General features: G+C 43.7%; 1 protein-coding gene across 5 annotated transcripts in view; it reads right to left on the reverse strand.

The window, feature by feature from the left end:
• The window catches only part of SASH1 (SAM and SH3 domain containing 1), a 188,049-nt gene that overhangs the window by 12,059 nt on the left and 150,911 nt on the right, over positions 1-25,079 (reverse strand). For 3 of the 5 annotated variants that reach the window (XM_020878136.2, XM_020878139.2, XM_070461502.1), the window contains 8 exons: positions 24,914-25,046; positions 18,922-19,757; positions 13,300-13,374; positions 11,656-11,799; positions 8,122-8,257; positions 6,685-6,854; positions 5,720-5,929; positions 4,774-4,924 (listed from right to left, as the gene is read on the reverse strand). In XM_020878136.2, the coding sequence (XP_020733795.2) occupies positions 4,774-4,924; positions 5,720-5,929; positions 6,685-6,854; positions 8,122-8,257; positions 11,656-11,799; positions 13,300-13,374; positions 18,922-19,757; positions 24,914-25,046 (1,855 nt within the window). The remainder of the gene's footprint in view (positions 1-4,773; positions 4,925-5,719; positions 5,930-6,684; positions 6,855-8,121; positions 8,258-11,655; positions 11,800-13,299; positions 13,375-18,921; positions 19,758-24,913; positions 25,047-25,079) is intronic. The other 2 variants (XM_020878138.2, XM_020878140.2) reach the window with 1 other exon arrangement.

Genomic DNA, 25,079 nt, shown 5'->3' on the forward strand with positions numbered 1-25,079 from the left:
AACCCGTGCTCTGCAATGAGAAGCCACCACAATGAGCAGCGCACACACCGCAACAGAGAGTGGGCCACGCTCGCTAGAAACTAGAGAAAGCCCACACACAGCAATGACAATTCACCACAGCCAATAAATAAAGTATTTTTTTTTAAAAAAAAGTTCTCGGCTTAGAATTTTACAAGCCGATTGTTAAACACAGCCATTATTAAAAATTAAGCTTTGTAAACTGTATTTTTAACAAATGTACTAAAAGTTAAGGTAATAAATCCTCAAAACTCCTCAAAAAAAAAATTCTCATTTTTTTTTAAAAAAAGGGAGTGTCAAAGGAACCATCAAATTTCTTTAGCATTAGGAGCATGAACCTTAACCCCCTGTGACATGTGCTGGCTCTTATCACAAAGGCAGCAAGGCTGCCATAAAGGGGGCTCAAACCCCCAAGCCCATGAGGAGTGAGTGAGTCGTCGCTCAGTCATGTCTGACTCTTTGCGACCCCATGGACTGTAACCTACCAGGCTGCTCCATCCATGGAATTTTCCAAGCAAGAGTACCGGAGTGGGTTGCCATTTCCTCCTTCAGAGGATCTTCCCCACCCGGCGATCGAACCCAGGTTTCCTGCATCGCAGGCAGACGCTTTTACCATTTGAGCCAGCAGGGAGGTTAGCCCATGAGAGGCCAGGCGCAAATCCTTTTGCGACGAATAGGTTGGAGGGTTTTCCCTCCTTTTTTTTCCTTTGTCTTGGGTTAGCATTTCTATTCCCGCCCACAAAAAGTGTGACAGGAAAAGCTGACAACACCCTCCAACTTGGAAACTGAGCACAGAATACCCTTAAGGTGGGGTGCTGGAAGGCTGGATGTCCTCATCCTAAGGAATCCTTCTAGAGAGAAGCACCAGATGATTTCTGCTGAAAGTCAGCCTATAGAAAATCACGTGGGAAGTCACATGGGCCTTCATCACCCAAGCCATGCAGCTCTGTACATTCTATAAATGGCACAGCTGACTTTATGGAGGTTCAGGGATACAGGGAGGTCATCTTTCAATCATAAGGTGGACTAAATGCTTGGTTCATAGAATAGGAAACAAAGCATTTTCTACATAAAATAAGTAGTTGATGATGAATGGCTTTATTTTTCTCTTCACTTCCCCTCCTCCATCTCTCTCTCTCTTACACACACAAAACCAGAAATCTGATGTCTCTTCTCATCATTAAAAAAAAGTTGTGGGAAGACCGAGGGCTGCCACATACACACCAGCTGTTCCTACTGTCCACTGACCACTTCCTGTTTGTGTTTCTCACAAGGAAAGCATTTTATAATAGGAATCTTGGCAGAGAAGTCCTTGAATTAGAGCACCAAAATAAGAAGTGTTATTTTAAAAGTGATTAATAAAAAATTAACTAGTTGGTAGCACAAGAGCAAACCCTTTCCCCTCCCCCACACTGAAAGTGGAACATTCTAGCATGGTGTCCTCATTGTGTGGAAGAGCCTGCGGATTTGGCCTAGCCTCTGTTCTAGCCTAGCATGTTATTTAGGAAAATGACACTTGTAAAATGAGGGCTTTGAGCTATCAGTTACAACCCAGGAAGAGGAATCAATGCAGTTTGTCCCTGGCGAGATAGGTCAGTGCATTGCAGCGGCCAAAACAGACTCCAAAGTGCTGACCGACAGGAATAAAACAGAAAAGTTGTCCCCATCATTGCAGGAAAATGAGGACTGTGCCTGCAACTTTGGGGATGTCAGCCTACCACACAGCGGCATAATAACCTGAAGTTATTATAGGGAGTGAACGGGTCCTTTGCAGTGCCTGAAAGTGGCAAATCAATTTATAAAATCAGGAGACATATGTCAAGGAGATAGAGTCATCTTCTTCTTTCTCAAGGAGATAGAGCCACTTTCTTCCTGAAGGATCCAATCAGCAGCTACTTGTAAAAATCCCACTATCAAATTTAGCAAAATGTCCTAAAACTAAAAGCCAGTGTTTCCCAGGCAGGATGTCCTTCCTTAGGGAGAATGAAGGGGAGGGGTATCTCTTAGAGGGACTGCAAATCAAGGCCTTTTCCTCTCCCCACACTCACTAACATTAATGCCAAGGCACAAAGGAAGAAAAAAGTGAGCCGTTCCCATGAACATTCTCACAGTCAAGTGAGAATGAAGCTCTGGTCTTGGGGCTAAAACTTCATTTGGACATGACCTGAATTTGGACTAAAGCTTTCCTCCATCTCATCACACACACACACACACACACACACGAAGGAAAAACATGCTAAGACATTCTGATGAAACATCCAAACATCAAAAGGTACTTATGCCCTGAGGACACGTGCCATTTTTCTGGAGCGTAGTTCTCTTGGGAAAAGAATGGGATTGTTGGATAGCAGGCCTTCCAATGGGCTTGCAAATTTATGTCTTTAAAAAGTAAGGATTGAAGTACAACAAAATGTTAACTTTAGTTGGATTTAGGAAGTGGATATGTGGATTTGTTTTATTTTTCTCTGTAGTTTACCATCTATTTGACATAATTCCTAAAGACAATTCTTATGAATATGATTTTCTTAAAAGACAGCTTTCATTTGGCAGATCAAGGAGAATGGGTTTGGGATCAGCGGGAGGAACTGCTCTGGCACAATGAGAGTCTTTTCTGAATGGAGGAACCCTGTGGGAAGGCTGGCATTCCCCATGCTCAGATGCAGTGAGAGAAGCTGGACCCGCCTGACTGCCAGGCAATGATGCAGGTGTGTCTCTTGCTCCTGTGGCAGCTCAGATGAAAGATGAGTGAGACATCTCAGATCTCAGCAGATCTCTGGATCTGTCAACTCTGACAGAAACTGATGTGTTCCTTTAAGCTATCAGTTACTTAGCATACTTCTAAAACACAACGAATTTAGAACTGCTGAATGTATAATCTTCTCATCCTAGGATAATCCTGGATCCAGGCTCTCGGTGCTCACTGGCACCCTTGAGTCTCCTAAAGCCTTTATTTTAGAATCGCTAAAAAGAAGTACCACATTGTATATGAAGGATGTTCTAAACAGTGGCACAGTACAGATTCAAAATGAGATTGATGAAGAAGCAGTGAGGCTTCCTTAGACTGCTGGGTGGGTATCATGACAGGCAAAGATCCCCTTACCTGTAACGTATCCCTGGGGCGGATCTCAGGACATGATCCCAGGAAGGCAAGGAGCCCCAGCCCTTGAGACAGACCCTGCCTTATATACTCAGAATGCAACTTTGCTCCTCCTATTTGAATGCTAGAGGAAACATAACGGGTGGGATTTATCAACCAGCTGCTCTCAGTGGCTGGGGAAGAGCAAATGAACTATTTTATAGAGCAGATGTGGTCCAGGAGACTAGATAATTAAACATTAATTGATATTAATATAGCTGGTCAGCCTCACCAGGCACTGGGCCAGGCTCTGACACAACTTGGTCACAGGACAACCCCCACCCATGGTGTCTCCTGGGAAACTCCAATCCTAAAGAGACCTGGCTACAAATTGATATTAACTACGGAACACAATCCCCTCCAAATCTATCCCTGAAGGCAGCGTGTTTATCTCAGGTTCAGACACCTATTTGACGGTGTGTCATCAGTTAATTTAGAGGGACAACCTATTAATCAGAAGTGAATTTATCTGCACTGAGACACTTACTTCTGCGTCTCTTGAGCCTGGTACATTCAGTAATGCACAATTTTTTTCCCACCATTAACCATGGGTTTGGTGTGTCTTTTAGCAATGGAAATGCTATTAGCTACCGATATCCCTGAAGCAGAGCATACGAAAGAAAATACATTTGAATTCAATCACTGGAAAGGATGCTTCCCCCTTCATGATGAATAATCTCAGGAATATTTTTGATGTCAGACTGAAGAATAAAGAGCAAGATAAGACTGAGTTAATGGAGCAAAGGATACAGTGTATTCAAATAGACTACATAAAAGCTGTGAGCTCACTGAATTCTGTTCATGGGCTGTAAAAATGAGCTATCATTTTGGCTGAGAAATCACAATATGGAATTCTCTGCTCTACATATTCACTCGAGATGATTCCCTGCTTCTTTAATGCAAGCTGATGAATTTCATTTATTCATTAACTAACTCATTCAATCAGAAAACAACTCCTCATGTGCTTTGAGAAGTAATTAACCCTTGGCAGGACAGGATACCCCAAGTTTGGCAGTCACATTTGCACCTGGGTATCTTAACGACCTCCTAAAGGCTGTATATCTCACCAACCCCCAAGGTGTCGTGAACTATGTGTCTTAAGAAAAAAAAAAAAAAGGAAAAAAAAAGGAAAAAAAGAAAGAAAAATACAATTCAATTCTCAGTGAAAAAGTACTGGGTAGTCAGGTTTTCTTTTGCTCCTGCATTGGCATTGGGAATCTACGTCTTTGTGCTGTTTGACATAATACAAAATTGACCTTGGCTTTGGAAAGAGTAGGGTTTCCCTGGTGGCTCAGATGGAAAGGAATCAGCCTGCAATGCAGCAGACCTTGGGTTCGATCCCTGGGTAAGGAAGATTCCCTGGAGAAGAAAATGGCAACCCACCCCTGTATTCTTGCCTGGAACATTCCACAGACAGAGGAGCCCGGTGGGCTACAGTCTATGGGGTCACAAAGAGTTGCACACGACTCAGTGACCAACACTTTCACATTTTGGAAAGAGCAAGATCAAATGAGGGACTCCGGGGACCTAAGCACATGTTAACAGCTTATGGGATGCCTCCTGGTGGCCTGAGAATGGGATGGATCTCACTGAACACGTCTGTGCTGTGAGGGACTTACTGTCATATTCCTGTAACAGCTCCACTGCCGTCAAGAGAACAGCTCTGTGCTCTGGGTCCCTGATATTTAACTCGTCCAAGTCCTCCTCCTCCAGGAGCTTAAAGGTGTCCAGATCTTCATAGCCATTGAACAGGAAAGTAGGCATGTGCTCCTGGGAGGGACACAAGACAGGAGAGTCAGCAGCTCAGCCACGTGGCCCACGACCAATAACCAGTCTCAAACCCCTAAACGCTTTTTCCATAGTCACTTTTATGCTAATTCAAAAATTAATAAGTATCTTTCTAACAGTCTGTACCCCCTAGTTCTACAGCTCAGTGGGCAAGCGGGGCACTTCACTAACCATGGGTTAAGAAGGTGGACACTCAAAGCTGAGATGGACTCCACTGGCCTGCATTTTAATTGTGCCCTTGCTGTGAGCTGATGCCTCCAATGCCACCCAGCGTGGGTGGAGGAGACACCTCTTTCATCTGGAGACACTGAAATCCAGCTCAGAGAGACCTGTGACTTTCCCAGGAGCAAGATAGCTTTGCAAGGAGGAAATAGGTCACACCATGTAGGCCCGCCCTACTAGATGCTGGGGGTAATGGTGGGGGGTGGGGCTGGGCAGGGACAATCCTCAAGACCTCTGTGAGGCCAATCAGGATGCTAGGAGCTTGTGCTTACTGCCTTTCCTGGTAGTGGCTTGAAGCTCACAGCTCTTTGAAAGTTGCTCTTTGGACTAGGAGGTAATTTCAACCTGGAGTTTACGCTATCACCCTCAAGGGAGGCCAAGGATAGTGTTATGGTGCTGGTAAGACTACTTCTATATGTTAATGGTACTCATCATGGACATGGGTTGTCCTTCTTGGATGACACAGATCACCCCACGCTTCCCTGAAGGTGCCCTTGCTTGCTTAGTTTAGGAGAAGGTAACGTGGGGTTGGGGGCCAGACAGGACGGAACTGACTTTGAGGTTGATCCGATCCAGCAGGTCCTCCACCGACTTGGGCTGGGGGGGTCTCCCTTTCCTCCTCCTCCTGGTGGCACGCTTGGGCTTCTCCTCTTCCTCGTTGAGCACATCCACGTAGATGAATTTGAACGTGCCCACCTTATTGTTCAGCAGGCCCATCCAGGTGCCCATGGGGGGTTTGCTGATTATATCAATGATGTCTCCTTTCTGTGGCCCAGGGAAGAAGGATCTTTCCATTAGGTACATTTCCAAGCATGAACCATCAATCCATCAGAAGTGTCAACCATGCGATGTGAAGACACTATGAAAACTAGAATCAGGGCTCCACAAGTCACCTGATGTGACTGGGAGTCTGGCAGAGACCACAGAGAGAACTCCTGATTCTGCAGGATCCCACAGAGGCCCAAGATCCCATCCCCTCCACCATCCTGCCCCAGAGGATGGTGGCTCAAGGTATCCACCAGGGCTCATGGCTGAGTGGACATCTGGCTCTCTGAATGCCGTGCCCTCACCCAGAGAGCTCCTACTTCTTGGAGAAAAAATTCCCACCAATCAGAGGTCAGTGGTAACCCCTGGTCTATACTCGCTTCATACATTTTGTGAAATCCCATCTGCTCCGTAAGGATGTCACTGATCACATAAGAGAAGTCAGTCATGTCCTTTCAGTTAGCCAAAGCACTGACACTGGAAGGGAAGGGCAGTGGAAATTCTAGAGGGAGGTGGGGTCAGAGGACAGGGCCAGCGTGGTGATAAGACAGAATTAACACAAGACCCGCCTCTATCCCCAAAGGCTGGCTGGTTCTCTGGTTTTTCACTGCAGAAGAGGCCAATTTATCAAAGGAGCAGATGCGCTGACCAGTCTGCACCACAAGAACCCAGCATTCAACACAAAGGAGACGAGAACAGCTCCTAAAGCCACAAGGCACCCGGGCTGACCGCTCTGAGGTCAAGTAAACACACACCTTGAGCTTGAGCGAGTCCGTGTCATAGGGGCTGGGCGTGAAGTCGGTGTGCACTCTGGCACGCCCACAGAACGGGCCCCGGTACGGGAGCTCCTCGTCATCACCATCTTCCGACTTGACACTCTCCCTATTGCTGGTCGAGGAATCGGTGGTGCTCACGGTCTGACCACCTGCAGGGAAAACACGCAGAACGTGGGTCAACGCAGATTTCCCGCACAGCCAAGCTGGCGACTTTGACAGCATCTTAGACTTGGAAGGTAGGGGCCAGAGGAAGGCAGTCATGAGCCACAGCCCCGTCAGGACTTGAGCAGAGGCCAGGAGACGGTCTGCATTTTCTGAGTGTTCTCCCTAACCGAGCCCCCAATTGGAGAGGGGACTCCAGCAAGTTATCTTTATGACCAGGGAAGCCAGGTGACATGCAAACTCTCTGACAGAGGACACCAACCTTAACGCTCATAGCCTCCCATTTGTCAGGCATGCTGTCTTTACCCCATTTTACAGATGAGGAAGCTCAAAGAGGTCAAGTAACTTGCTCAAAGCCAAATGCTTTTTAAGTCGTGGGTTTAAATTTGGTCTCTTCCCCCATAGCGCTCAGCCAACACCACCACTGGGTTAGGAGTGGCTGAACAGTGTTTGTTTCAGAGACATTTGTCATTCTCCTCTCATCTTTTTTTTTTTTCCCCTGGTTCTTAGTTGACTAAAATTAAGATTACTAATAAAGTTTTAATCAACATTTTGTATTCATGAAAGTTAAGAAGACATTAGCTTTCTTTGTAAAACCAGAAGAGAATTATCAGGACTTCCCAATATACCAAATGCATCAGGGAAAAAGAATGTCATGTTATTGGGCTGAATTCTGCACTAAAATATTTTTTTGATTAAAGATTACCGATTGGAGAGAAGTATTTGTCTTCTCTTTTACTAAACCCCCACTAACATGATAATAAAGGGATTGGATTCACCATGACAAAGAACATGGCAAAAGGCAATGAACTGATGAGAAATGTCTACCAAAATCTCTAAGACAGAAGTGGTCAGAAGATCGCTGGTTGCTACTGCAGGTGGAGGACGAGCCCAGAGGTCAGGAAAGCAACGTGTGCCCTGCAGAACCCTGGTCATCTCCCTTTATTCTGCTCGTCATTGCCATCAGTGTTTCCCCCTTGGTTTCCTCCCTTCAGTCTCCATATCTTCCGCTAACATGCTTTCTCTCTCTCCCCTCCAACCAAAATCATTACCCTCCTGTTTATGCTACTGCTAGACATCGGCTACTAAACAAATAGGACTCTAGGGCCAGGTATTTTTCAGGTCTGTCTCTGTAACAGCACCCTAAGGCTAAGAACTTGGCCTTATTTATCTTTAAATTGCCTGAACCTGGCACTCAGCAAAAGTCTGACTTGGACTCCCAGGAAATCATCTTTGACTGCAAACTGGACGTACTCATTGAGCTCTGACCGCTCAGAGAACTCCGCAGACTCTCCACAGAACCCCCGGCTTTGAGCGTGGGCTTGTCCATGTGCTCGCTGTCAGGTTGAGAGGATGGAGGGGAGCCTGGCATCCCATCAAGGCCTGAATCCTGAAATGAGTTGTGACAAAATTACATTTTGTCAGAGGGGATGGGTATCTTTTTGTAATGCACAGCTGTTTAGCAACAAAATCAATCGAAGTCATCTTTATACTCATGTCTGATGCTTTACCCAAAATACACCTTCTTTTTCATCGATATCCTGCTTCATCTTCAAGTTGGAGCTCACGTAACTATTAATTAAGCACTCAAAAAGTATTTTTCATGCTCAAATAGATGTTCTTGAAAAAAAAATCTACCTTGGAGACAAAACATTTCGTTAAAGGCTTAGAGACTCTGCATACTCCGTAGTTCAGTAATAAAGTGTTATATAGCTCAGTCATGTCCAGCTCTTTGCAACCCCATGGACTGCAGCCCACCAGGCTTCTCTGTCCACGGAATTCTTCAGGCAAGAATACCGGAGTGGGTGGCCATTCCCTTCTCTAGGGGATCTTCTTGACCCAGGGATCGAACCTGGATATCCCACATCACAGGCATTTTTTTTTTTTACCAACCAAGCCACAAAGCTGGACCTCAAATGTAGATCAAATGCAATCCACTAGTGATGTAGTATCCAGAAGTACTATCAGAAAATATTTTATCTATTTTTCTATTTGAAGGGAAATTTCTACACTAAAAAAAAGTGTATTCCTTGTTTTTGTTTTTAAAAAAAGAGACCAGATTTTTGTATTTCTATTTACACAAATTATTGAAATTAGCTAATAAAATACCCACTTAGGACCCAGATACACAGTTGACCCTTGAACAACACAGAACTTAGGGGTGCTGACCCGACCTGCGGTCAGCTCTCTTTATCTGTATTTCCACATTTGTGGATTCAAACAACCACAGGTTGTGTAGTACTATAGTGTTTAGTACTGAAAAAAATCCACCCGTGAGCTGACCTGTGCAGTTCAAAGGTCAGCCATACCTCAAACATACCATTTTTCTGTCTATAATACAGTTTCCATAAGTCACCCTACGGGTTTAGTTTCATTGACTTCTATTAGTTTGTTGTAGTAAAAAGCTGTCAAGCCTCTTTCAGATCCGGATGCTGACAGCAGTGACTGAGCAGAACTTCTCACTTTTGGGGTGGCTCGGTATCCATTAATTTGGCAGGCCCTCATCTGCACATGTAACTGTAACATGCTCATTTGATTTGAAGTGCTATATAGATAGACCCTATCACATTTTTAACAGTCTGCAGTCAGAATGGTTTACTTGCCCAAACAGAACACTCTCTGTCATACTACACAGCCATGTGAGCACAAAACCATCTAAACGAAACCTGTTATTTGCATAGTGCTGAATCATCAGAAGGACTCTGAGAGATTCTGCGGGGCCCTGCAAACTTTTAAGGACAATCAAAAGCGCAGCTTCTGATCCAAAACACACTTCTGCTTTCCATTTAAGAAAAGTGAGCAAACAACCTCAGCAACAACAATAGAGAGGTGCATTATTAGGAAGTTACTGAAGCTGCAAAGGATGAATTCCTGAGGAGGTTGGTTTTCGTTCTTCTTTTCTGAATCATAAAATAAACCACCTACCCAATTAAAATCTTCTAAAAATTCTTCTGGAAAAAAACCTCACTTTTTGAAAAACAGCACTATAAAATATACATCTCTGATAGTGTATGTTCACAAGGCTTTTAAAAATTATTAATTTATTCATCACATTTATTGAATACCACAGGTACTATTTCAGATGCTGGGCATATAGCAGGAACAGAGCAGACAAAAATCCTTACCAGAAGAGTTGATATATTTAACTAAAAAGATGTTTTTTTAAGCCTTACAATGTTAATTTCCTTTCTCCAAAAAGCACTATAATGAGTCCTTTTTTTTTACTTATGTGAAATGACTGTTCTAAATAAACAGGAAAATAAAAATACAGGCATCTATATAGCAGTAAAATTACAGAGAAATGCTCAAAATTACATGAAAGCTATATGCTAATGATCCACAAAGCAAAAAAAAACAACAAAAAACACAACACTAAAACCCAGGAATATGTTTACAAGAGCTTTGAGTAGATATTTCAATCTGGGGGGAAAAAATCAACTAAATAATAAGTGCTTTAAATTCATGCTTTCATTGGCATGTAGTCAGTCTCATAGAAGCAATGTGCAGTCTGCCTCATTGCTGGGTAGAAACATAGACTTTACATCACTCCCACATCCACAAGGACAAAAAATGAAAAGAATAAGGAGAACATTCAGGGAGTCTGGAGGCAGCCAGACATCCCCTGTAGGTATAACAAGCCACAGTTTCTCAACCTGGGCACTCGAGGTATTTTGCACGGTTAATTCTTTGTCGCAGGGGCCTGTCCTGTGCATTGCAAGATGCATCCTCCACACCATTCCACCCTAACCCATTGCAAAACTGTCCCCAGCCGATGCTCTGGGGTTGGTGGGGGGAGAAAAATCACCACCCCCATGAGAACCACTGTAATAAACAGAAGAAGATGTGCAGGCTTTGTTTGAAGAACGGTGCAGGAGGCTGGGCTAGCTGGTGCTGAGTGATTCAGACACGCGTTTTAGCTCACCACGTCCACTAGAGGGCAGCAGCTGAGCAAAAATGTCTGTTTCATTTCATAGCTAAAACGGCAATACCTACGTATTTCAAGTTAGACAACCAGCTCACACAGGGGGACTTCAACAGACTACAAAAAGAACACTATAAAGGTGTCAGAGGAGAGTGTTTTGAAAATTTAATGGTCAGAATTATCTCAGGCCCAGCTTTCCAAGTGTCTTTATTCCTTCCACCCATAAAAAGAAGGTCATGTTCCTAGTGATGAAATTATAGATCTGGGGGAGCAGGTGGTGTCAATTCTGCGATATCTTTAATGTTTGCAGATAAAACTATTTAGTGAACACACACACTCCTGCAGAAACACAATTATTATGTAAGTCCTGCAGCCAGGAAACACTTTCTCAGTTTATTTCTCAGACTTGCTATGTGCTCCAAAGAACAACTTAAAGTACATTTATTTGAAAAGTCAGCTTCATAAGAAAATTGGAGTGTCTCTTTAAGGTTTGATTCTGGTGATGTCCATTTTAAAGAAAGGGATATTTTAGAAAATAAAATCCTTCCTTTGTTTTCTAAATTTTAGTGCTTATTTTTACTACAGAATAATCATTTCTTTACATGTCTGTCTCTTTCGCTCATCCATACATAGAACACAGGACTTGATTTGTACTCCCAGCACCAAGCCTGGTGCTCGGATGACCCTAAGCGCTTAATAAATATTTGCTGAATCCACTGTTTGTCTACACAAATTAGGCATGGTCCTGGACCCTGGTTAATGCCAATGAATGTATTTAGCACCACTGAAAATCTCAAGACAGACCATCCCCAGCTTTTCTTGCTTTGCAAAAGAAGCAGGAGGGTATCTGCTTGACTGTCACATACCTGCTCAGAGACAGAGCTGCTGTATTTTTTAGACATTCTCTTCCTCATTGTCTCTTTCACGGATTTCACCTTTTTTCCAAGAGAGATTCGGGAGGCAGTGGGTGATTTGATTACTTCTTTATACACAAAATCGCCTTCTTTACCCTGCAAAACAAAATTTATTAAGTATCTTTAATCACAGACAATGAAGCCCCCAAAAACAGGTTTTATTATTCAAACCATGAATGTCCTACCTCTCAGCAAACTGTTGACATGCCCCAGGATCTCCACATTTTTCTTATGTTAACTCAGCACTGTATTATTTTTCTTTATGATTAAAAATTAAAGCTACTGACTAACTGGCTTATGTTTATTTGTTTAAAGTGGAATATGAGTTAGTTTTATTTAAACTTAGTATGATATATTCTCCTTCTGCTGCATTTTTTCCCACCACTTTAAATACCCAAGGGGACTGTGTTTCATCAATAAAGAATGATTTAGATGAACCAGTGTTTGCTGAATCCCAGCATGGGGAAGAAAAAAAGGATACTACTACTGAGTCACCCAAGAAAGTGGTAAGAACAAAATGGCAAATCTCAATCATTACAAGTCCATCACCTGATCAGACTTATATCACTGAAGCATTTTGTGTGGTCACCTCCTAACCATGCATAAACGTATTCTTCCCTGAACAAGTTCGATTGCAGTCACTTCTCATTCTATTTTACACTGGGGGTGGTGGGGGGGTGGGGAGACTTTCCCTTGGAGAAAGAAAAAAGAAATTATACTTTTATTTTTTAAAAGATTGACTAGATAAAATTATTGGCTTATGAATCAATAAAATTTGATATCCAAATAAAATAATTGTATTCTCCCAGGAAATTCTCAGACACTACAAAAATATCATAGATGGGTGCTTTAGCTGACACATGATCATAACGAATACAAAGCACAGAATCCTGATTTCACAGCTTCACGATAAAATGCACAAGGGGAAAACAAAACCATATGGAAAACTCACCGACATCCTTGGGAATCTCAGAAGGGAAAGTTGAAGGAAAACCTGTACACCACAGTGGGGGCCTGACCCCAGACTGTGATTCAGAGACTAGTCTGAAACGGCAGTAACCCTGGCTCAGAGGAGTCTGGTTTGCTTTGGCCCCAAGGGGACTGGGGTCACTTCAGGACACTCCAGATCAGGAAGTCCTAAGCTTAGCGGAGAGCTACGCACATGGCCCATGATAAGGCTGGTTTTTAGAAACGCTGGCTCAGACCCTTGGAACCCAAATCACAGGGCTCTCTCCTGTGGCACTACCCACGTGTAACAGTCACATACACGTGCAACTATTGTGAACAGAAAGCATGCGAGCACCAATGGCTAAGACTGCAGAAACCAAACTCCTCTGGACTTGTGACTTGAAGAAACCTGGGAACCGAGACATTAAAGAAATGACGCTACTGCAAAGAGAGAGATGGTCATCTTTCATTCCGTATGAAACCAAAAAGAGTCTTTAAGATGGTGAAACAAGGCTTCTCTCCAAACCTGATTTAGGATCCCCGGAGGATGGTTACCTAGCATCGATTCTCAAAAATACTAAGTGTGAAACTGTGTCCACCACATCACTTGAATCGAAACCTTTTCCCTCCCTTCTGATGTATACTCACCATTGGGTCCGAATTATTACTGCCAATGTGCAGAGAACGATTTGTCAAGTCAAATCCTCCAAAACTGCAGGTTCTCTGTGGAAAGGAGAAGGCAGGGCAGAAATAATCCAGTTATGTGTAAGTCAGCCAACAGTGCACCGACCCAACACACGTCCCGTTTGCAGAATGTCACTGGATCACAAACGTGTTACAGGATGAGAGTAAGAGATGAGAAATGATGAAAAAAAAACACATGGTTCATGTTATAAGGAGACGTCATCACTCATTTTGCCCTTCCACGGGCCACTGGAACTATGCCTGTACCACAGGTTCAGAGTCCCCTTCACATGCAAAAACCAACTGGTTTAAAATATATATATACATATACAATGCAAAAATACTATACATATGTTAAGTGCTCTAAGATGCCCTGTCTCTTAGTCACAGAATTTCCCTTCTTCTCCCCTTAATATTGGTACAGGAATAATAACGAGGGAATACGCGTTAGAAAACCCATGTGCTCAAAGCAGTCTTGGAAACCCAGATCTGAAGTCCACTGAAAGCAGGCCTTTCTAACAGACTCTTGTTTTGTTTAGCTTTAAATCACTCACATGGAGGAAAAGGTTATGTTTATAAGTAAAGTCCAATCAGGCCCAGAGGACTACTTATTCATTTCTTTCCTGACCTAGCCAAAAATGCTGGTAACTCTCCCATCTAACTGCCCAACTTAATCACTTATGACTCTTTCCTCAGAGTCTCTGAAGTAAAGACATCACATTTGCCCAGAAAGAAAAAGACTGATTCCGTGACTGTCTTTGACCACACTTCTTTAATTTCAACAGGAAAACCACTGATGTTATAAAGAATGAAATCTTTACTGTCCTTCTGGTTGGTTTCAAACTTTATGGAACTGCTTATGTTTCAGTGCTTTTATATTTCTAGAATTTTGCGTTCTCTGTTGCTTTTCTAGCAAAAGTGTCCCCATTCCCACCCCCACCCACTTCAATCCCCAAGTCTTTAACAAAAGGAGAAACTCAAAGCATACTAATTTTTGTTACAACCTATTATCTTCTAAAGCAATTGGTAATAAAATCTGAATGACAGATTTGGGTGCCAATATTTTTTATTACTTGTTTCTCAGAGAACTCTAATTAACAGCTATTAAATGGAAGAAATGAACAGAAAAGCACAACGCATACTATAAACATTGCTTACTGAAAATAAATGCACCTCAGGTATATTCTGCAGCTTCCCTGATAGCTCATTTGGTAAAGAATCCGCTTGCAATGAATGTAGGAGACCCCGGTTCAACTCCTGGGTCGGGAAGATTTGCTGGAGAAGGGATAGGCTACCCACTCCAGTATTTTGGCCTGGAGAATTCCATGGACTGTATAGTCCATGGGGTTGCAAAGAGTCAGACACGACTGAGCAACTTTCACTTTCAGGTATATATTAACTGAACTGAGAAAGTGGCAACATCCAGGAAGGAAAATGCCTAGGTTTTTAGAATCACAAAGATACGGATCCAAATACTGGTTCTACCACTTAACTTGCTGAGGGAACACAGGTAAAGTACTTAAACTGTCTGAGCTCTGGTTTTTCCATTGGTAAAATACTGTCTATAGCCTATATTTGAGACGTTTAGCACACTGTCTGGCACAAAGCAGATGCTCCCTAGTGTCTCAGCAGTAAAGAATCTGCCTGCAATGCAGAAGACAGGGGTTTGATCCCTGGTTTGGGAAGAGATTCTCCAGCATCCCCTGGAGAAGGAAATGGCAACTCCTTCCAGTATTCTTGTCTAGAGAATCCCATGGACAGAAAAGCCTGGTGGGCTACAGTACATGGGCTCTCACAGAGTTGGACACGACTGAATGACTAAACCACCGGCCACCAACACCACAGTGAGAACATGGTAGCTTGTCCTGGCAACTGTTGTACTAAGTCGAGGTTTAGTCAACATTCTAAATATGCGAGTGAAGAACTAGAGCTCAGTTCTGGGCCTCATATTCTGCGATCTTCAACTGTAAAACCACAGCAATCCTAAGAATGGACCCAAAAGTGAGCGACAGCTGGTATGACAGAAACAAAGGCCAGGAGAAGAAAGTGCTACAGGAGGCATTTCAGGATAACCAACATCCAGGGTATCACATAACTGTTCTCCTTCATCAAAGCTGTGCTGCTATTTTAAATGGTCTACCATGGACACGACTTCCAATAGACGTTACTTTCATTTTATATGAATATCAACGGACAATGTGATTTCCCTTACAGTCAACTTACTTGGACCTGTATCTGTTCTATAAAAAGAGGCAGTATCTCTGTAAACAAAATCACCACCAAATCCCCTCATGTGTGAGCAATGTCATGACCATCTCTCAAGGCTGATTTTTACCTTTAACTTTCCCTTTCCAGTGTATAGTGCCAAATACATTTTCTCATTTCTGCAAAGGCAGTCGTTTTATTCCAGTCGCTTTCCTGTGACTCAGCGCTCCACAGACACAGTATGGAGTCCAGATGCCTCATCATTTTATGTCTCTTGTGTTCCCCTGCTTTGAATTCCAATGCTGACTACACCACTGAGCCCAGCATGTTATTTCTGATGCACATGAAATAACTGACAAAGAATTTATGTGGAAACTATAACTGCAATAAATTAGAAGCTTATATGTCTTCATATGCCTGCTGCATGCATATTTTCCTAAAATAAGAAGTTTAGAGGAAAGAGTGGACTGGTTTTCTTAACTGCCAACTAAAACTTCTCCCAGTGATAGGCTAAGATATTTTGGAACTGATTCCTCTGTATGAAGGATGAACCAAATATAACAACACTGCTTGAACTCATCTATAACTTTTTCTATTATATCAAGTAGTTCTTGAAGCATCACTCTTTCAACAGAGAAAATAGAAGAGTAAAACAAAGTAAACCAATCTTTGACTTCAGTGGTCTACATAAATAAAGCTTACATGAAGTTTTTCAAGTTCAAACATCTCCTGTACAGAAATTACAAGAAAATTTTAGATAGATGCTTGTGGATGAGGAGAGCCAGTCAATGGAATGGTCATGCAGTTGAAAACATGTTTTGGGGGGAGGTTGGATTTTTTTTTTAAGTGGACAAAATTTCAAAATGTCATGCATGTCTGTTCCCCCAAACAAAATTGGATGACCAAATAAAAAGCAAGACAAATGACCGTTTCCAGTGAGTACAAAGCATTGTCATTTCCCTGAGGTTTCATCAAGCAAATATGGCATATTTTGAAAGACAAAAAGATCAAGGTTGAAGAGTAAAGGAAAGTATACTTTTGAATAAAATGAAAGAGAGATATGACAAGAAGAATGGAAAAGACTTAAGAGAACCAAGTAAAGAAATAATCTTAACCTCTTAAAAGCAAAAATGAAAACCCTTCTTCTGTTGTTAAAATATTTAACAACAGGGGTTAAAGCCTGTGCTTCTACCGCAGGGGGTGTGGGTTCGATCCCGGGTTGGGGAACTAAGACTCCATATGCCACACAGCGTGGCCAAAAACAACAGAAAAACAAAAACACTAATACTTCCCTATGTTCTCTGAATAATTAAATTTTGTTTTCTTGATTGTACAACTACAAGAAACGGTATGTTCAAATTTCTAATTTAGCACTGAACACATATTTCAGAGAGTATTAAAGCTGTCCAGTACTGCCTCAAGCTCACAGTATTTCAAAAAATACTCCCCCTCCCCAAGAAAAATACCCAGTATCAGGTTGATGCTGGGGACAGAGGTTATAGAGTGCCAATTTTACAAGTGGCGGAGTCAGTACATGAAAACAAGCTTGTCCAACTGTCCATATTCAATGTCAATGAAGAATTAATCACTGGCCCACCAATGGCCCAAATCTTAGAAATACAACTTCTAGAGAGAAGGTTCTGATAAAGTTGTATCATCAACAAACAATATAAATAATATAAGGGATATATGAGCAACTCAAGTCACTCAATTGGAAAACTCCTCCATATTATCTGATTTAAACTCACAGGGGTGAGCCATCAATTCACAGAGAAGTAGATCTGATCTGTCAAGGTACAGAGGCAAATAAACTAGGCAGAACACCCCTGAAGGTTAAAAAAAAAAAACAAAAAAAAACCCCAAACAAATTATACCAAAACTGGGCAGCCACAAGTATTTTCCAAAAGATCTGTCAGTCAGAACTGAAGGGGTGATAACAAGAAATAGTAACAAAGAACTATTACTTTACAACAAAAACAAAATCAACCGCAACTGCTGCCAAGACAAAGAACCAGAACAAAAGCTGTTACTGATAAAATTAAAAGTGTTGCAAGATTTATAAGAAGGTGAAAAAAATGGAAAGTAAGACCGAGCAAGAAAGTCAACACGTGCGGATATTTGGAAGACCTAAGGGCTGGTATGGATGTAAGCATTCTATAAGGATGGCACTCACCACAAAAGCAGAACTTCATTGAATGAATTTAGATTACAGCAACCACCCTGGGAAGTACATCTTACAAATATCAAGAACCCTGGGCGAAGCCACCATGGGAGGCGGCAACAGTCTTCTCCTTCAGACCTTTGAAAGGGGACAAGTCAGCAGCCCCAAGTGGATTAAGCAGGGTGCTAGGGGCCACAAGCCCACAGTTCAGCCTCATCCTGTGCCATATTATACAGGCTCTTGTGCAAACTAAAAGTTGACCGGGAATTTCCATGGGGAAATACTTATATTCTCCAGTTCAATAGAAGTCTTGCCCTAAAAATAAATTTCACCAGGTCTCTAACAATCCAGTAATGAAATTGAAGACTGTTTTCTTTTTTGAAAGTCAGTACTTTATTATTCCTTGCTAGGTACAGAAGAATCTATGGGGCAGAGGAAGACATTTCCAAATGCTGACCCTTTTGTTTAAAAAGATAAGCACATCGAATATACTTAAGTAAAACAAAAGAGCTCTAATTTTTCTTTCCTTTTAGATTGGAGAACTTTGCCTTTGTCCCCCAGACATAAATGTATTTCACAATGTTTTTTAAATTGGTGAGAATGGTGAGGCCAATCTATTGTGAGCTAGTTCTTACTGTTCTAATTAACTGGAGAAGAGACACCTCCTTGGAGGGCAAAACGTCCTTCTGTTTTGCATCAGCTTCTTGCGGTCAAGTGGCAGGATGGCTGGGACCCAAGGCAGCCACTTCCAGAAGGCCGAGCCCACCCTGTACTCTGAGCCCTTCTCTGAATCAGTTTCAATGTTTAGTTTTAAGATTCCCTGGTAGCTCAGCCGGCAAAGAATCGCCTGCAATGCGGGAGACCCGGGTTCGATCCCTGGGTTGGGAAGATTCCCCTGGAGAAGTGAACGGCCACCCACTCCGGTATTCCGGCCTGGAGGATCCCACGGACTGTATCGTCAGCCCATGGGGTCGCGAAGAGTCGGACACGACTGAGCAACTTGCATTAAAAATCCAACAGCTTCAGCGGGCAAGAGGGCAGATGAGAAAGAAGGGAGGAGGCATTCCTTTAAGAGAAGTATGGTTAGGAATGGAGGTGATGGAGCGAGGGACCAGAAGAAGAGGGGGAAGGAGCCAGGCTCCCGGCAAGAGAGGCCATAATGCTTGACCGAACGTCACAGAAATGACAAGGCCGTCCCCGTGACCGTCTGGGTGACTCACGGACTTCTGGTGGATTCTCAAGAGAACCCTCTTAGTACAGCGGTCCACCGTGGCGGCCCACTTCCTCTTGGCCTCCTCCTCCTCCTCCAGCAAGCACCGCCTCAGGTCCTGCTTCTCGGCCTTGCTCAGGGTCCTGTCCGAGGCAGGACGCACGAGCTGGGTCAGGTTCAGGTGGCTGTACAGGCTGCGCTCCACCACGTAGGTGACATTGAACTCGCTGACCGCGGGGCGCCCGCGCGCCCTCCGCCCGGGGCCGCCGCAGCCCCCGCCCGCTCTGGGCTTCTGCCGGAGCAGCTGCAGGTCGCAGGTGGCGCTGTGGACGCCCTTCCTGGAGGGGCGCTGGCAGAGGAACGCTCTGGAGCACGAGTGGTTAGCGTCCGTCTTCTTCAAGCGGATCTGCTTCCGGACACTCTGCACCTCCTCCAGGGACGCCAGGAGGTGGTGTCGCCGCCGGTGGCTGTCATAGAGGCAGAGACCATCGGTACTTACCCCGTGGCTCAGGGACCCGAGCCCCTTCTTCATCTCCCCCTCGGTGAGGGAGCGGGACACCTTCTGGGCCTTGTCGTCTTCCGGGTACGAGAAGAATGTCCCCATCTTCTTGGCGGGCTTGATCAGGCCCCGGCTCTCTCCTTTGCTGAAGGTTTTAACCAGTTTGCGGCCGGCGCCCCAGGTGTCCAGGCTACTGGATGATGGAGACGTCGTGAGAGAGTCTGAGTCATCTTCTGGGGGTTTCTCAGAAGAAGCGTCAAAGAAAAAGGGCTTCTTGTGCACATCGGAGTACAGGGCGGACCTTTCATCTGGGACTGGGGAATTCTCAAACACCTGTTCCTCCCCGCCTGGAGGGAAACACACACACACATGGTCAGGGGCTCCGTCAACACACCCTTGCATTCTTTCACAGACTTGTCTTTAGATCCCCCAGCCCCCGCAAAAAAGCTGCTAGTCCAGCCAGCCAGCACAGCCAGAACAACCCCCTTCCACAACCACTTACCTCCCATAAACCTGGTTCCCGCTTACATAAATGCAGATAAAAGAAAAGAAACTGAGCAAATAAATGGTTTCATGCAAGCTTCATGTTAAAAGGTTTCAGATGTGTTTTCTCCTCCTCCTCCTCCTCCTTTCAGTGTCTTTGTAGACCAAACACCTTTACAGACCTATTAAAAATGCCACTTGGAAACTCTAAGCCCATCCATAACACAATATTTCTTAGCATTTAACGATCATTATCCTCCCCAGTTCGTCAGGGCAGTCCTCGGAAGCTAAGAATAGGAATCGTTCTCCCTTCTGAAAGGTGCTCTTGTTGATCTGGCTTGCTTTTTACAGTCAGAGTGTGATGGATGCCATGTGGCTGACAGTGATTTTTTTATTGGTACACGTGCCATTTAAGTAATTAAATCACCAAGGGAGAAGTCAGGGTGAAGAAGCACCATAAAGGGTCGTAGCCTGCAAAGGCAACTGACAAATGGTCCCCGCTTGACAGGCTGAATACTAAAAGCTGGGGAACGGGATGATCCAAGCCAGGCATTCCCATCGATGCAGGCCCTGCTACAAAGCGGCAAGGGCGTTTAAGGGTCTGGACACGCAGGCAGTCTCATGGAGTGTTCCATTTCATCTCAAGGATTCCAGCTCTTGAAGCCTTCATTGGAGCCAGGTATCCAGCCAAGCCTTTCAGAGCCCAGTGGAAAGGTTTGGACTTGCTGGCAGGAAAACTGAGTTCTTTTCTGCATGTGTTATGTGAACAGATGTGAGAAAAGAAATAGGTCAAACTCTGGGTGTAGTGATCCTAACTGGCTCTTGTCCCTTTAATTATCGATATAAGGAAACTTTTGAGCACTGCGGCTTCCTGCCAGCTGAACTGTGAAGAGGAAAAAATACCAAGTTCCTTGGAACAGAAGGATGGCACTAAATATACCAGCTGGGACGAGGGTGCCAGTGTGTGGCTAAATGTCAGTGATAAAGGAAAAGGACAGCTCTCTCCAGAGGGGAGGAAAGATGAGCGACTGGTAACAGGCCTTTAAAGTTCCAAAAGTTTCTTAAATTAACTGACGGGAATTACAGTTACAAATATAAAGAGGAAAAAAGCACTGCTGCTATTAAATACAGCCCAAGACTGACTTTGAGGTTAAGGGGACAGTGGTGGGGAGAGACTCAAAACTATGTCTGGTTCAAAGTTCTCCATAATCTACAGCATAAATATATTCACTTGAGAATTATTCTTGGATCTTTCAAGGAAGTTTAAGACCCAGGGCCCTGGTTCTGATGGACACTGGCCAGATAAAAATGCTTCCTGCTCCCTCCTCAGGACACTTGACTAATATGTTGCTGGAAGTAAAATATGGCAACCTCTTCCAGATACAATCTACCCTCCACTTCCAGGGGTAAAGTGACGGGGTCGAAAGACACAGCCTAGGGACAGGGGCAGCCCGACAGCAGACTTCTCCCTAAAAATAGTCTAATAACGGATCATGGCTTCCACATTTAGCCCATGTGTCCATGGAGGTGTGCAAAGGTCCTTAAGGTCTTAAGGGGATTTGGGGAAGTTAAGGACCTATCACTCAGAACAGTTCTGGAAATTTTCTAGATTCTGTATTTGGGGTTGTCATCAAAGATTCCAATACTTCCGTGTCACATATGAGTTTGGAAGCAGCTGGTTCACACATGCCCATGACATAAGTAGCTCCACTTCCTGGTTCTGGCACGTCAGCATCTGGTAAAGAGTTTGCAGGGAAACAGGGCAAACAGTTCCAAAGAGGACACCTTAGCCTGTGCTACGGGCAGTCCCCATGTGCTATGGATTCTTCCATCCTTGCCAGACCCAAGGCCTGAAATCCCAGTCCGTACTGGAATCCTTGGGGTTTAGGCTATTACTTCTCCCATTCACCTCAGACTTGAAAGTACAACTATCATACTGGAAAAACAACAATCAAGATGTGCTCAACCTCATCATCATCTGGGGTATGAGTTGCTTCTTGCTCAGCTGAGATGAGAGTAGGTCATTTTGACAGCAGGAAGGAGATAGGCTATGAGATGACTTAAAGCCCAAAACACAGATTCTAGCTCTGGCCATGCCACCCACTGTCTCCACCACCATGGACAACTACTTCATCTCTCTTGTTTCCTCACCTGTCATAATGCCTACCTATATTTATTTTATTTTAATGGCCATGCCATGAAGCTTGCAGGATCTTAGTTCCCCGACCAGGGATTCAACCTGGACCATAGCAGTGGAAAGTGCCAAGTCCTAATCCCTGGACCACCAGGGAATTCCCAAGGCCTACCTATTTTAGTAATATCTATCTATTATAAGGATACTGGAGGATAAAATTAAATGAAAAAAGATAGGTAAAGGTACTTTGTATGCTGAACAACACTGTACAAAAGCTAGTGATTCATTAGCAGGTTACAGGTGAACTAGAGTAATGAAGGAAGGGAAAAGACACAGAAATGACTGGATAAAGGGCACTGCCCTGGCCTGCAACGTCACATTGTCTGGGGTCACCGACGCACCAGATAAGGACTCGCTACTCTAGTTACAAAAGTCTGAGTGACGAATTGTAACTCTCCTGGCTTTTCCAAGACTCCAAAGCTGGGGAGTGAGAGATGGGGAGGGAGCAGAGAGCACACCCAGGATCTAGAGGAGTCAGGCTGCTCAGACTTAATTCCAGGGCTCTGTCCAGCTGGCTCGGCGACCATGAGTACATTACTTCCCCTCTTTGTGTCCATCTGAGTTTCCTCATTTCACAAATGAGGGCAGCATCAGTGTCTGCCTCTGGTGACTATTCTGAAGACGACATATTACAAGGAGCTGTAAGATGACATACTACAATAAAATCTGAAGTGTTTAGCAAAGTGGCTGGCACACAGAAGGCTCTCAGGAAATGCTCGTTATTATTCAGACAACTTAGCATTGACACAGGCATGCGGAAATCAAAAGGATCCACTCTTTGAAGGTCCAGGGGTGGAAGGAGGGAGTGTGGGGACTATGAATCTCTCCAGCTTCGCAAAGAAGGTGCCCGGGTGGCCTCTGTGTACCAGCATGAGCTCTCTTGCTAATGAGGAAGAGTTCTACCATGCAGAGCATGGAGGAGTTTCCAATCTAGCACAGTGGTGTTGGAGGCAGACTGCAGTGGATGCCCTGAGCTGTACATACACCTGGGGCCTCTCCTGGTGACAGCGGCAAGCCTGGTCAATAGCACCCCGGACGCTAGACCCCAGAACTGCCACTTGGGATTAAACTCACCAAATCCATCTTGCATCTACGACATCTAATTCATGCCCAGATGAATCAAAGTTCAGTGCTGAAAGTCCATAGAGTTATTACCTTTTACCCTATAGTGACTTCTTTTGGTACACTTTCCCTTTTTCTCAATTATGGCTCTCAGAGATAGCTGAATTGATTGATTCTGACATAAACACACAAATGAGAATATTTCTGTGCTTTTATGAGCCCCAAGACACATGACTATCACATACAAAGGGGCTCCTGGGTGGTAGGCACAGGACCATGTACTTCACCCATTTATCTCATTTACGGACAAGACCCACCAATCTATGCATGATAGATGAGATTTAATTTCGGCAACTATGCATGAGGTTTGTTTTAAAACGAGATGCTCCCAAGGTTGAATATTGGCAATTCCATATGTTTCTACTTAATATTACCAAACGACACTGTGTGTGACTTCAGTAGACCCGCCATGGGAGAGGAAGTCAGACTGTGTGTTCTGTTCTGTGGAACCATGACAGACAGGCAGGTATTAAAACAGCCAAATGTAAACAGCACCGCACCTGGAATTACCATGCAAAAGACACCCAGATGCAACCCTGGAATTAAATAGAACTCTAAGAAACTGGCTATAAGGCAGACAGTGTCTCCTTCCCTGCTTCTCTGGTCTCTTCCCCCTTTCCTTTCAATCTTCACTTCCCCATAGTAACCCCCTGGTCTTCCATATTCCTCCAGAGGATTAAAACCAATAAATAATTACATCAAACAAAAAATTTCAAAACGCCAAAAACAGCAACAGGAAACCCTCATCTGTGTAGATAAAGGGGAATCCCGTTCCCTCCAAGGTGTGATTTGATTTAGGTACAACAAAAGAGCCTCTACAACGGCATTTTTTTAAATCTACATGTTAAAAATTTGAACTTCCCCACAATGTCAGTGTGACATTTTAACAAGTCTCGTGCTTTTAAAAAGAATAAAAAAATTTTTTCTAGCATTTCTTTCAATCACTCATGGTTTCCCAAACAGGAAATCTTACTCTTTTGTAACTTTTGGGGAGACTTTTACAAGATGCTGCACATGAACTTTACTAACAGTAAGAAAGACAGACACGGTTGAAATTTAAACTGTCACAATTACACTTCAAAGGTTAACTATTCAATACAATACATCCAAGTTCATGTCCCTTTTGACATTATGGCTTCATCTGATTGAGTGGCTTGGCCAGGAACCTGGCTCTTAAAGCATTTAGAATGGGAGGTCCTTAAAGCCTCTTTGGAACTGAGACTTGGGATCGTTAACAGGAAGAAGAAATCATCCCTCAGATGTGAAAGGACATTAAGTGCCTTGTTTGTTAGATGCTTGTTTGAGGTGGAGATATATTAAATTTGGACTAAACTCACTGGGTGAGACCCATAGTCCTTTGGGTCTCACTAACTGAGGCTCACACTCAGAAGATGTTCTAAAATAAAAGTTTATATAAAATGGTATAAGGTCCAAATGAAAGTGGAAGCACATCTTGAGAAGATTTCATTGCCATACACTAGCCACTGCCCATCTTTGCAATATTTAAATAATTAAGCCTCCGGAATGCTGGAGGCCAGGATCCTACATTCCAGAAGGGACTCAGTGCTGCCTTGCTCACATGCAATCCCCAGTTCCCCTCTGCCAGCCTCAGCCAGAACCCATTTTTCCACTTTCATATTTTCTGCTGAGACGGACCCCAGATGACTTGCTTTGGAATAAGTAGGGCAGAGTTTGCTTTATTACCTTCTGTGCTGGGCTTTTTCATTTCTTCCACCCTGATGAGTTTCTTTCTCACTCTGCGAGTGGAGTTTACCAGCTTGTGTAACCTCTTAAACTTCACCGACTCCTCGGTCTCATCCTCCGACTGTTCTCTTGACTGGCAAAGAAACAAAAGAAAAGATAATCAGAT

The sequence above is a fragment of the Odocoileus virginianus genome, chromosome 34, assembly GCF_023699985.2.
Source record: "Odocoileus virginianus isolate 20LAN1187 ecotype Illinois chromosome 34, Ovbor_1.2, whole genome shotgun sequence".
Lineage (NCBI taxonomy): Eukaryota > Metazoa > Chordata > Mammalia > Artiodactyla > Cervidae > Odocoileus > Odocoileus virginianus.